The sequence below is a fragment of the Antedon mediterranea genome, chromosome 11 (assembly GCF_964355755.1).
Source record: "Antedon mediterranea chromosome 11, ecAntMedi1.1, whole genome shotgun sequence".
Taxonomy (NCBI): Eukaryota; Metazoa; Echinodermata; class Crinoidea; order Comatulida; family Antedonidae; genus Antedon; species Antedon mediterranea.
The window spans coordinates 15,100,573-15,113,687 of record NC_092680.1 but is presented as its reverse complement, the minus strand read 5'-3'; the positions used below and the strand labels follow the sequence as shown (position 1 = coordinate 15,113,687).

Genomic DNA, 13,115 nt, shown 5'->3' with positions numbered 1-13,115 from the left:
TAAAACATTTTCTATAGAAATTATCTGTTTCTATAGAGTAACATAGAATTCTATTAAAACTTCTATAGAATTCTATAGAGTTCTATAGAACATTTTTGTAAGGGACTATTCATACAAGTTGTCTTTTTCTCTACTATTGATAGTTTGTATCCCCTTATTTCTTTCTACATTTGTTCAACCTCTCCTTGATGGCATTTATGAACAATCAAGATTACTCATATTGCCACAATGATTTTCTTTTATTTCGGTTTGATTTTGATAGTGGTTACTTCAAGACAGTTATGTTGACCGTCAGAGTTAATGGTACTTTAAATCATCATGATAATATTGTGGTTAAAATCGTATCAACTAATATAGTTGAAGATTTTTCTTCTGACTTTTACGTCTTCGATACTCATTGAATTTGATGAAGCTCTATGTCTTATAATGACAAGGATTAAAAGCAAAGAGTAATTCTATACTAGGCCCTATTAGTTATAGTATTGTTTTTAATTGGACGATCCTGTTATTGTTATTTCTTTAGGATTGGTTCCCACTAAAGCAATGAGGTAAGCGCAAAGTAGTTCGAATTCATTTTTCGAACTGAAGATTATGACAGATGATGGTTAAAAAAGGAAGTCGAAGGTTCCAAATTAAAAATAAATAAATTTCGGATAAACAATAGAGGGCTCTATATAAGCTAATATTAGGTTATACAAAAAATCTCGAGCGTACCTTATCTGGGATATCCAATACAAAAATGTACTAGGCCTAGGCCTACCTACCAACCACCTGCCTATGTTCAGTAATAAATATTGGGTAATATCCGACACCTTTCCATTGTAGTGGTATAGCCTAGCCACCTAGGCCTACGATACTTTTGTTAATAAGTAGATGTCTTTTTCTTTTTAATATAAACAATCTTTTTAAAAAAGAGTATGTTAGTAGGCCTATGAAAGTAAAAACAATATTGTCTGATTTAACTTAAATTAAACATTTCAGTATGACAGAATACACAAATCGTCGTATTTGTGAATAGGAGAAACTGGAGTTACAGAAAGCTTGTCAACATGTTAGGATGGTGCGTTTAAAGCGACGCGCTTAACTCGCTTACAGTGTCATGATATATTACCAACAACAAAGCATTGTTCCCTTTATGACAGACAAAAAGTTTATTCAAATTGTAAACATTTTTATAACATTGACACAAAATAAGACGCTCAACAATGTTTTCAACTTTCACTATTATACAAAATACATAAAAACATAAACAAATAATATTATTGAGTTTAAAACTTACCTAATATTATTGGAATGGTAATATTAATGTCCTTCTTTGGACATAGAGTTTGATTTTAGTTTAACATTTAAACAACATCAAATAAAGGATGATAACGTCATGTAATAGGAAGATTATGACTAATTAATAATTGTATTATAGTTACTGCATTACTTGCTGCTGTGTACTGTCACCCAAAGTAATGCATATATCCGAGTTCACTATTATTTTCAAGATTAGTGTAGATTTACTTCGAATCTTAACTGGATAACAACTTAACCAAATAATATTAGGATAAGAACTTATACCTATAAATCCTAAATTATCTATTTATTTGTTTATACCCAAGAAATATGACTATTTAATATATGTATATATATTTCGGTTGGATTATAAGTGGTTACGTCATTATCAGTTAGATCATAATTATAATTAGTATGTTTACTTTCAGAGTAAATAGTGCTTTAAATCATAATGGATCCTGTTTGTTTAAAATCCTATAGATAATTTAATCAATAGTTGAAGATTTTTCTTCTACTGACTTTACGTCTTCGATAATCATTGAATCAGATGAAGCTCTTTGTCTATGGCTTTTAATGACAAGGATTAAAAAGATGACAACAGCAAAAGCAATGAGTAATGCTATAGTAAGTAGTGCTATTACTACTATTGATACGGTCGATCGGCCATTGTCTTCTGCCGCTGGTTTCTGTTCAAAATCTTCAACGACATGTTTGATAGGAGCCACTTTAAAATAAAAAAGATACATTAAACTAAATTGTGAACGGACTTTGCAAGCCCCACTCAATGGGTGTGCTACATGTAGAAGGTAGCAAAATATGAACGGTATTCATCTTTCTATTTTTGTAATTTACGAACATACTACACACCACAAGCTTAACAAGTTTGTAATGAAAGAAGCGTAAAATAAAATATTTGTTTGGCATTTCTATTTCGTCTTAGTTCATTTTACAAGGTATTGGTGTAAACCTCATTTATACGTTTCTTCTTACCTGTTGGACACTTTCCATCGTTTACAATAATGTCATCTAGCGCTAGGAAACCACCGTCATCACGACCAATCACACCTTCAAAAACAACCTTAAAAGAGAAAGGAAAGTTCATTGTGATTATCTCTTTGTAATAGTAATCTATCGGGTACCTCCAAACGATACGTCTCGTACGTACACAAATATGTTTTATACTTATTTTTTAGATTCTTTTAATTTTCTACAACCTAACATAGTACCTTTGTAGGAATTCCTCCATTGTTACATAATGTCTGTGAACACTTTGATATTCCAGGTCCAGACTCGTGTACATCAAATTTTGATCTTTGTTTATGTTTGACGATTCTTAAACTATAATTAAAGTAAAAAGTCACCTTGAAAGGATTTTCACTAGCTTTAATGTTGACAGAGGTGTTGGACCAATCTGCCATGCTTTCGCCTGCGAGTTGGTGAATAAACTCCTCCTCTCCGCCAGAAGCTTGTTTGCTGTAGATATTGATTATAAAGTCGCCCATTGTTATATATGAGAATGACAAGCAACAATCCAGATTGGAAGAGACTGAAGGCGTCATAATGACAACGTGCTCACCAGATCGTAAATCCGACGCATCGGCGAATATAAAAGACTTCTGTCCTGTAATGAATTTAGCACTTTTAGTGTAGTTAGGCTAATTCGTTCGTAACACTATAAGCTACACATAGTATAAGAATAATATCACACTATACCGTGTCCTATTAACTTTTCACTTTACTTTATTCACATACATAAACAGTACAATATTTAAAAGGGACCCAAAAAAATAGCTTTCCCTATTCGAGGTTTGAATCCTGTCACAAAAATAAATTAGTCAAAATGCATAAATTTTGATCAAGAGCATGATCTACAACCTACTAAGATGTCTCAAATCAAAGTAAATAAAAATATTAGCAAAAGAAATTTCGTTTGCTATAAATTACATAATGTAAACAAAACACCGACGACTGTCTTAACTATTAGAACTTGTTAACAATATGGCAATGTTTATTAAGTTACCTTTCGACATGTTCACTTTCGGGTCATCGTTGTCAATCGTAGGATCAAATTTGATTGATGAAACGTTGAAATAATTCCATTCTGCACCACTACCTTCCTCTTCAAAGTCTTTAAAGCCACAGCCGTCAGCTCCGTTTTCAAAATCACACATTGTTTCATTTACTGGAAGAGGATCTTTTACTTTTGGCGGAGGTTCACATGATTTAAAGATTAGCTTGACGTCATCGATAGCAATGTCACCTTTGTAGCCATAGCCAACGGTTCCTTTGAAATAAATCTGAAAACATAACAAAAACGATTATTAAGAATAATTAATACATTATGAACAAAACACATTATGAGGACATGAAATAAATGTAACCGATTCAAGTGAATATCATTTGAACTTGACACTTTAAAAAGGGATATTTTAACATTTAACAAGATTTAAACGAGTATAAAATACAGAAAGACAGAAAAGTGTTGACATATTATTTTATTACGCTTCTCTATAACTACGGCTTGTGAATCGGGTGAAATTGAATGAGTAGGGAGGCGAAGTAAATTTTGATAAATAGCAGTTTTTAAAGATCTCGTTCGCTCTGATTTTATGCTAGGTATGGGAAGCCAAGCAACACGTACCTGAAATCTTTAAAATTTCATGTTTTTACTGGCGGCTTACGAAAACGAATACGTTTTTTTGTAACGTATTCGTTTTCGTTATAATCACTATAGCATGTCATTATTAGCCTACCGCCGTTGTTACAGTACTTGTATCTACCTTGCTAGTGTGCTCAATGAAGTCTTGATTGTCATCCATATAGTTTGTGTTCAATGGCACCTCTGCCTTAAGCCATCGTTTACTACGTTGTCCTTCTTTCCGCCAAAGTCTTTCGTACCGGTTCACTGCTGGTATATTTCGATATATTTCAAGACTGCCAGTGTCTTCACCAAACATAGTATACCAAAACTCAAGACAAACTGAGGTATTGATAGGCTGAATGAGTGGGGTGGCAAGTATGGCAATATCTCCAGGCTTTCGTGGTGGTGACGTTTCGATATATGCATAACTTCCTGTAAAAGAACGTATAATGTTCAATTTTGTTTTAAAAACGCTTATTTGTGCTTATGTTGTATCTCATTCAATTATCATGTTAATTGTATCAGTCTGTATATGTTTTTATTTTGATCTTGGAATAAAAATTTCGATGATTGCTTTATTGATTGATTGATACTATTTGAATAAGTCTGGACGATACTGTATTTGTATTTCAATGAAAATGAAAGGATTATAAAATTATTCATTTTAAGAAAAAAACAACACTAGATAAGTTTTTTTAAGTTTTTTTCTTAAAATGAATAATTTTAAAATTCATTGCTTATGTCAAAACCAAATAGTTTTTAATCTGCAACGTATCCAATTTTGGACTACTTACCTTTTTTCGCGGCGCTCATTTCAAACGTATGATCAGTTTGTGGTCCTGTATCATGAGTGTCAGTCAATCCACTGTTTATCCGCCATTTAAAGTCAGACTCTCTTCTGACTTCGTCTGCTGGTTTATATCCGCAAATATCATTGTCTTCGAACTCACAATCAATTGTCGATTTCCACTCTTGTTCAATCACTGAAAAAGTACTTTACTTGTTAATACTCTTAAGGTGTACTAAAAGTTCAATTCAAGAACAACATGCTGCATTTGAATTTATTGTGACAATAATGATACTCATTATGGTTATTATCTTTAGACGACTGTAATTTTTTTTAAAGATTCTTGTAATGCAATTATTTGGAAATCGCATTAGATTAATGTTTTACTCATTATGTAGGCCTATGTTGTTAACATAAAACTATTATTTAAAGTTAAGAGAGATCAGTCCGTTCGTATAGGTAATATGCCTACATACATTTTAAATATGCTTATCAAAACACTAAAATCTGTGATTCCCAAATACATGATGTCTAACCATTGTCGTGCATATATTTTACATTTAAAATGGACTTCTAAAAGTAGGACTACTTACCCTTTGAGCACTTTTGTTTAAGGATGATGATGTCATCGATACCAATAGAAGAATATACATTCTCCTGTGATATTGGTTCAAATACAACCTGTAAGGAAGTGTACCGAAAGAACTATTCTTTAAAAAAACCGCTACAATAAGAGATTTCATCAAATTTAACCAATAAGTAATACACCAAATACGCAAAAGGAATATGGTAAATGTAAACGATTGCCTCGTCTTAATGTCACTCCAGCATTTTGTAAGAGTTTCGGAGAAGCGATCTCTTTTCTTGTGTGTTTCGCCCACTTTAATTATTTTTCAATAATTTACATACATGATGATGAAGAACTAGTGTTGCCCGAAAGCTCTGCAATTTTGTTTGGCTTTTACTTTCTCGTTTTCATTTAGCCTATTGCTTATTTCCATTGAGATCCAGCCATTGTATGATACCCATGGAATTGCCATTCTTTTTAGTAATTTTCGTTTGGATTTACCTACATAACTTGCATATCATTTTTTAGGTTAATAATTAGTAGTACGAGAGAAGAGTACTGTAGATTGTAAATTTACTTACATAGAAATCTCCTTCAGTCGGTGGAATATCAACACTGGCTTTCATCCATTTTGCCGAGTTTTCACTGCCATATGATCTCCATATTGGATCGACTGGGAAGTGATTGAGACCGGAGTCTTCGGCGTAAACGTTTAAAAGATTTGATTTGTATGAATCCATGTAAAAATAGAACTGTAAACATCGTTTATTGCCTGTACGTTGCATAATAGGAGTACGAAGAAGCCGCTTCTGATCACTGTATGTTGTCCTTGGAAATGATATGAAGAAATAATGACCTAAAACGTAATAAAATAACAATACATTTGTAGAATATATAAATTGTCAACATTATTTTTGGAAAATTACCTAGTATTAATAGCTAAAGTTTATCAACAATTGTTTTTCTTTTCTTTTTTTTATTCTAGGCCTACCTGCCGGTGTCCCGTACGTATGGTCATATGTTGGAAGTAAACTATAACGTGTTGACGTAGATAACTGCCAAGCAGGCTCTTCAGCATCTGTGAGATTAACAACCATTCTACAATCTTTTTCAAAGTTACAACTGAGTTTCTCAACAGGTACATCTGTGAAAATTGGCACAAAACTGTTAATCTATTTATTCAACGACTATAAAAGGATTGAAAGGTTAAGCATATTATGCTTTAGTATAAATAAACATATAGACATCTTGTACATTATTTGACTGCATATGAATACACATGCAGCATCATAACGGAATTTTCTAATTTCAGCAATCAATAAAAAATCATCCTTGCAATGATTGAATCATGGCAATCTAACTCTAGTTTGTTCTCATGAAAACTACCAAAGTCGAACACGATAGTAACTTTGTAAACCTACATACGATACAAATTATTCTAACATGCGAAATAGCCCTTGGATAGAAATATTTTGAATCAAATAAAATTTAAAAAATTACCGTGACATTTCCCTGGTGTCAGCTTAATATTGTCAATTGCAAGAAAGTTTTCATATAGTTTGTAGACAGCTTTGAAAACTACCTAAAGAACAATATATAAACAAAATAATTACATTATTTCACTACGATGGCTTCTCTCTGGAGATGATATGCAGTATACCATTATCTTTCAAAACCCGCACAGTATCTTCTCAATCTTTTTAGTTGCAACAGCCAATCAGAAAGCACATATGTATTTAATTTTAGAACATGTATGTTTTATCATAGACAATAGAAAGTACTTTTGACTATGGTTTTATATGTTCATATGAGATGTTGAATGCTAAATATGATCAGAATAAAATATTACAAAAAGTCTATTAAACTCGCATGCGTCATTTTTTTTAATGTGAAATATTTCAAAATAATTATAATATACAAACTGTATTCATTATCATTTTTTTGGGGGAAATAAGAATAAAACGTTTTCCTCCTGTAAATGTTTTGAAAAGGAATGGTGTTTAATGAAATATGAAGCTATACGAAATATAATGGTGACACAGTGCTTTGTATTTAACAAAAAATAGAAAAAATAATTACCTTAAAATTATCATTTCCTTCCATAATGAATGATATTTTCTTACTCGTCCATAGAGGTGAATAACCTCGTTTTAGTGTTATCATTTCAGTGATTCCAGTTGAATTCTGCACACTGATACTAAGATGGGCTCGTTCTAATATATATGAAAGCGATAAACAATGATGCCGTGCTGGAATCACAGGTGGGGATATCAAAGATATCTGGCTATTATACGGAACTGTATCGTAGAACACAAACGAATTGGATACTGAAAAATAACATATAAAGTTAATGTATTGGTTTAAGTGTCTTTTTTTATTTTAAATTAGAAAGTGCCGATAACAAGGTTAATAATTCTGATTCATGTATTCTTTCTTAATTTAAATTAAGAAGTGATACATGGGACAATTTGAGGACAAATAATTTGAAGCAGAAAAGGAGGAGTTGTCTGAATTGTCATTGTGGGTAAATCTTAACGGCTGGGTCATGAATACATGAGGAGTGGGTGGGGGGGGGGAGGGGCTATAGAAAAAAAAACTTGTGGGCCTATGCTTAGTTTTTGTCTTTCCTAATTTATTCAATTATTAGTTTTGTAACGAACGTTACATGGATTAATATTACAAGAGTAAACATACATTTTGTCAGACGTTCCGGAAACAATGACATCAGGCCTATGTCAACTTCTGTTGATTTGCGGTCATAGTGCTTCCAAGCTGCATACTGTTTATTTCTTGTAAATCCACATTCGCCAACACCACCCTCAAAATCACAATCAATACTCTTCACGGGTTCTGGGTCTGGCACAGCATCGCAGGCATATGGTAGAAGCTTCACGTCATCGATAGAAATATCCCCTCTATATCCTTTACCTAACGTAGCTTCAAAAGCCACCTGATAGCTGGTATACATATAGCCGCTACTCCCATAATCGTTCACTGCCACCTTGGCTAGTTTCCACCCGCGTCCTTTATTTCCAAGCTCGCTAAATAAAGCGCTGCTCGTTGGGCTTAGTCTGTACATTGTTAGATATCCAATATCTTCACCGAACATGTTATACCAAAACTGAAGGCATAATGGTCCGTCAAATTTAGGGATGATCGGTGTTACAAGCTGAGCCCTGGAACCACCAAAACTAGGAGGAGATGCTTCTACGTACATATAGTGACCTATGATAAAAGAAAATGTAATAGATGATATTTAATCTATTTTCAATATAACAATCATCACTCAAGTGTGATGATCCATTCGTAAAGCTAGATCAATCAATTATTATGATGTAGTATATGTGGTGTATAAGAAGACCATACTACTTTAGCGTTAGTGGAACAAGGAACTATTTAGACAGATTAACTTTATTCTATTTGGGTAGAAAGGAACACCTGCTGATAACCATATCCCAACCAAGTCATCTGAACCCGATAAATATTGAGTAAACAAACTTTAATATCATATGAAGGGTAAATAATAAAGTTAAATTTCTATTGTAAAGTACTATACATAAGACAACAAACTTACTAACCTTCGGTTGTATTTAGCGTGTGATCATTGTACGGACCGGTATTCTGAGAGGGCGTTGTTCCATTTATTCGCGTCCATACATTTGAAAACTTATTTTCGTAACCACATGAGTCATTGCTTTCAAAATCACAGTCAATGGTAGAATGCCAAGGAGCTGGTGTTACTAATTTACAAAAATAAAATTATAATGAATATTACATATTTTACTATCACGTGTAATACATAAAACGAAGAACAACTACATTATAACTTCCTCAACAATTCTTACAATGTCAGTTTACTGTAACCATAGCTCATTACTACGAACAACCAACGTTCAACATACACTCAGAAATAAACGAAAAATAAATTACTGTTCATTTAATATATTGGATTCTCAACCAATACTTGATATTTAAAATAATATCTATCGGTACCACGTTTTAGAATAAAAATTTACCTGAGGAGCAATCTTGATCCAGAAATACGATATCGTCTAATGCTACGTCAACACGTCCATCATTGTAACTATTGACTCGCACGGATTGAAAAACAACCTTTTTAGAGAAAACATATAAATATGTGTACCTTGTTTCTTGAATTAATAATAATTACTGGGTTTATTGTGTACCATTGGCTCTAAATTTACATAACCTATTAACACGAGATGTCTTTTTGACATTATTATCAAAGATGTATATAATAAAGGAAAACAATCAAAGAAAGTACAAGGAGGTCCTACCGAAAAATCTCTATCAGTCGGAGGTATATCAACCTGAGCTTTTGTCCACTTGCTATATAAATTCGAGCTGTAAACCATCCATGCTGGGTCAGTAGGGAAAGCAATAGTTGCATAATCTATGAATACGTTCAGATGATCCCCACCTCGTGCAGTATCCATTGTGAAATAAAACTGCAAACATTTTGAGTGGTTTTGTTGATGCATCTTTGGAGTTCGGAGGTTTATTCTGTCATATTCAGTAGTTCTAACCATATGTGCATAATGACCACCTAAAATTGTAAGTATATATATATATATATATATAACAATATATCGTTACACCGTACTGTGAAATATTAATAGTTTCTAATAAAATAAATTAAATTATTTAAACACCTTTTCACCGGTTAATATCTATATCTATATACTAATTAATTTTATGCTTTTTTCTGTAGGCCATAAGCCACAACATTCTCGTTATCGTACATTTAGTGCAGAAGCTCAAAAACACAGCGTAAATAATATGGTGAGCTGAGTCTTGCAAAATAAAATGGGTTTTCTTGATTAATCTTTTTATTTAAAAAATGGAATGTATCGAACTCTGCTCTATTTAAAATATGCGCGGTACATACGTTTAGTTCTAACTGATTTGTGAATAAACTGAAAAGGAGAATACATTTAAATTACGGGCTCTTTGAAGAGTGACATAATGAACAGAGAATACATGGGATTGTCCTTCCAAATCGAATACCTTTCCATAACAGTTAGTTTGTAAGGAGTACACTGAGAATTGTGATAATGATAAAATAACAATTATACTTACTATTGGTTCCTGTAGTGTGGTCAGTATTCGGTAAACGATAGTGCTGTTCAGAAGATGCAGGAGATTTAAGCCACAAATGGGATTCGCCTTCCCCCAGTGAATACAGACAGTCAGTCTCAAAATCACAATTGGCGTTGTCCACCACAGGTTCCGGAGTGGTCACCACTGGAGTGTCTGTAGTAAGTACTGAAATAGAGTGGTTATAGTTTTTTACGGCAACAATTTTGGAAATTCTGTGAAAATTAACCTTTTATCATTCACATCATGGCATTATTTGTACTTTTCCACTCATAGAAATTCATTATTTTTTGTATATTATTAAATGGAAAATATTGCAACGAAAATAAGGTTTTATATTTGAAGTAAATGCGTAATAAATACTACATACAGACTGAGACAACAAACGTCTGTCAATTATCGGTGATGTATCCCCACAACAGCTTTTAGGTATAATTTTTGTTTAAAGAAATGAACCATGACTAACATGACCTAATAATAAACAATTATTTTAAAAAGGTTAAACTTTCCAACAATGTTTATCTACTAGCATGAACATTCATTCGAAAAGTCAAGTATTCTTAGCTATCTATGTGGCTGCCTGCTGTAGTTAAACCAAGGCAATCTAACATCAGGATGCTGAGATCTGGAGGTAAAAAAAGGTTTATATGTGGCTGCGACATGATCAGTTCCACGCGCAGCGGATAATTATGTACATTATTCTGTACTGTTGGTATTTGTCGCAGCCAGACATAAGATCAAAGGACTGTTACGAGTTCCTACCTTTGCTCAGCTCAATGTCCTGTTCGTAGATTTTATTAGTTGGACAAAGCTATAGAGCCATACTTACACATTTCACATGAACCTTCGAAGATCTCAACGTCATCAATGCAGTGTATACCTTCACCCACACCTCTAACCGATTCAAATCCAACTTTGAAACTATTTACAGTTGATGGAACTTGGAAATATGCTCTGTGCCATATTTCACTTTGATCATTCTGAACATTAAACATCAGCTGGGATTGTTCGTCATGGTATATAAAAGCATTGATATCTCCGACGTCATAGCCACTCAGGAAATACCAAAATTTAATACAGTGGTCATCGTTGTCCGATGTTGTATTGAAGATTGCTGATACGATGCGGGCTCGATGTCCAGGTAGTTTGGGTACACGGCGTTGATCCATACAAATATAAAAACCTGTACAATTGTAAAATTAGCAAACTACACAGTATTAGTCAACTTTTATAATTTCGTTTAAAACAAGCAACGATTTCCTATCCGATTTTCGTATTAGTAACAATTACCATAAACTTTCAAATGTAATTTCCAGTAATAACCCCCAACTTACGTATATAACGCAGTGAGTGTGAGTTTAATTGTCTACCTACTTACCGTAGTCTTCACCAAACGTATGATCTTCATCGGGGCCGTCTCCAGAAACACCATCTTGAGCACTGTATCTTTTCCAGTCAACGTCATCACTGAGGTCTTGTTGGTATCCACACAGTTCTTCGTTTTCAAAATTACAAGATATTCTGGGTTCCAAGGAATCTATTTTAGAAACAGCAATTCATTATGTCAGTATGTGCGTTAAACGTAACTTGGTCTGTGTTGAATTAGTCAAAACCACTATACTTAGCCGATTATCGGTACACCATCTAAGTATCATCTCAAAATCCGTAATACAGCTTCACATGTGTTTCTTATGCGACGTCTGTATCATCCTAACCTAACTATTAACCATAATTTAACCCTCCATTATATAGTTCATGAGATGCTGTAACACTGCCTATGATGCAGAACAAGTATTTTCATATGAGATTCAGCACTGAGAATCGGATGTAGGCCTAAAGATATTTCACACCTGTTCAGGCACAGTTCCGGCTGGCGCCGGCAAACCAGATTGAACGTGAATTTGTTGTTTTTGTTTTTCATGAGGTTACGGCACATATGTTTTGTTGCATAGCTGCGTGGAGTGTCGGCGTGAAAACGAAACACTCAAGTTCGGTTTGTCGGCTCCGGACCAGAACTGTGCCGGAACATATGTGAATGATTCATTATATACCCACCTGTATGCATGTTTATACATTTCAAATCAATAATAAAGCATTCCTAACTTACATTCACTGTTAGGACATACACTTTCAGATATATGTACATTGTCAATTGATATTGAAATTCCACTTCCTCTATTTGCTTCAAACACGACCTAAACATAAAACAAAGTTGGTTTAAGGATTTTTTTCTATCTAATCGAACCTAAAATTACTAACATAAATATGTTGGTAGATAGTATTCACTCTCGCATAATCAAAATAATCTTCTCGAACTTTTAAAACAATCATACAGTCAAATAATAACAGGTGAGTAACTCACTTTAAACGGATGATCGCTTGTCAGGTCTATCTCTATGGGACGCCAAACATTTCCCATATCACCCGTTATTTGCCATATTGGCTCACCGAAGTAGGTTTCATTCCAGCTTTGATAGATGCTAAGCGTTCCTGTCCGCCGACTTCCAAAAATGTTGTACCAAAAGGTCAAACATTTTGGTCCTCCGTTATATATAGAAGAATATTCCGGGCTTAGAAGTCTAGACACACCTGTTGAATATGCGTACATAAAGTATCCTGTAGATACAGTAGAAAACATAAAAAAGAGTTATTCATTCATATAGTGAAGTGAATTTTCGGTATGTGTTAAATAGGGAGGGACGAATAATTAACAATTCCGA

At 33.5% G+C, this 13,115-nt stretch overlaps 1 protein-coding gene across 1 annotated transcript; it reads right to left on the bottom strand.

Annotated features, from left to right (window-relative positions):
- Positions 1–1,141: 1,141 nt before the first annotated feature.
- LOC140062006 (MAM and LDL-receptor class A domain-containing protein 1-like) lies at positions 1,142–12,827 on the bottom strand. The gene is made up of 20 exons (XM_072108046.1): positions 12,758–12,827; positions 12,503–12,590; positions 11,774–11,932; positions 11,225–11,578; positions 10,378–10,563; positions 9,576–9,844; positions 9,294–9,390; positions 8,856–9,017; positions 7,972–8,502; positions 7,357–7,604; positions 6,778–6,859; positions 6,269–6,421; positions 5,859–6,133; positions 5,303–5,390; positions 4,717–4,905; positions 4,062–4,354; positions 3,302–3,578; positions 2,643–2,902; positions 2,272–2,359; positions 1,142–2,005 (listed from the first exon to the last, which is right to left on the bottom strand). Exons 1-20 carry the CDS (start codon positions 12,812–12,814, stop codon positions 1,767–1,769), a joined length of 4,095 nt encoding a protein of 1,364 aa, XP_071964147.1. The 5' UTR covers positions 12,815–12,827; the 3' UTR covers positions 1,142–1,766.
- Positions 12,828–13,115: the final 288 nt, after the last annotated feature.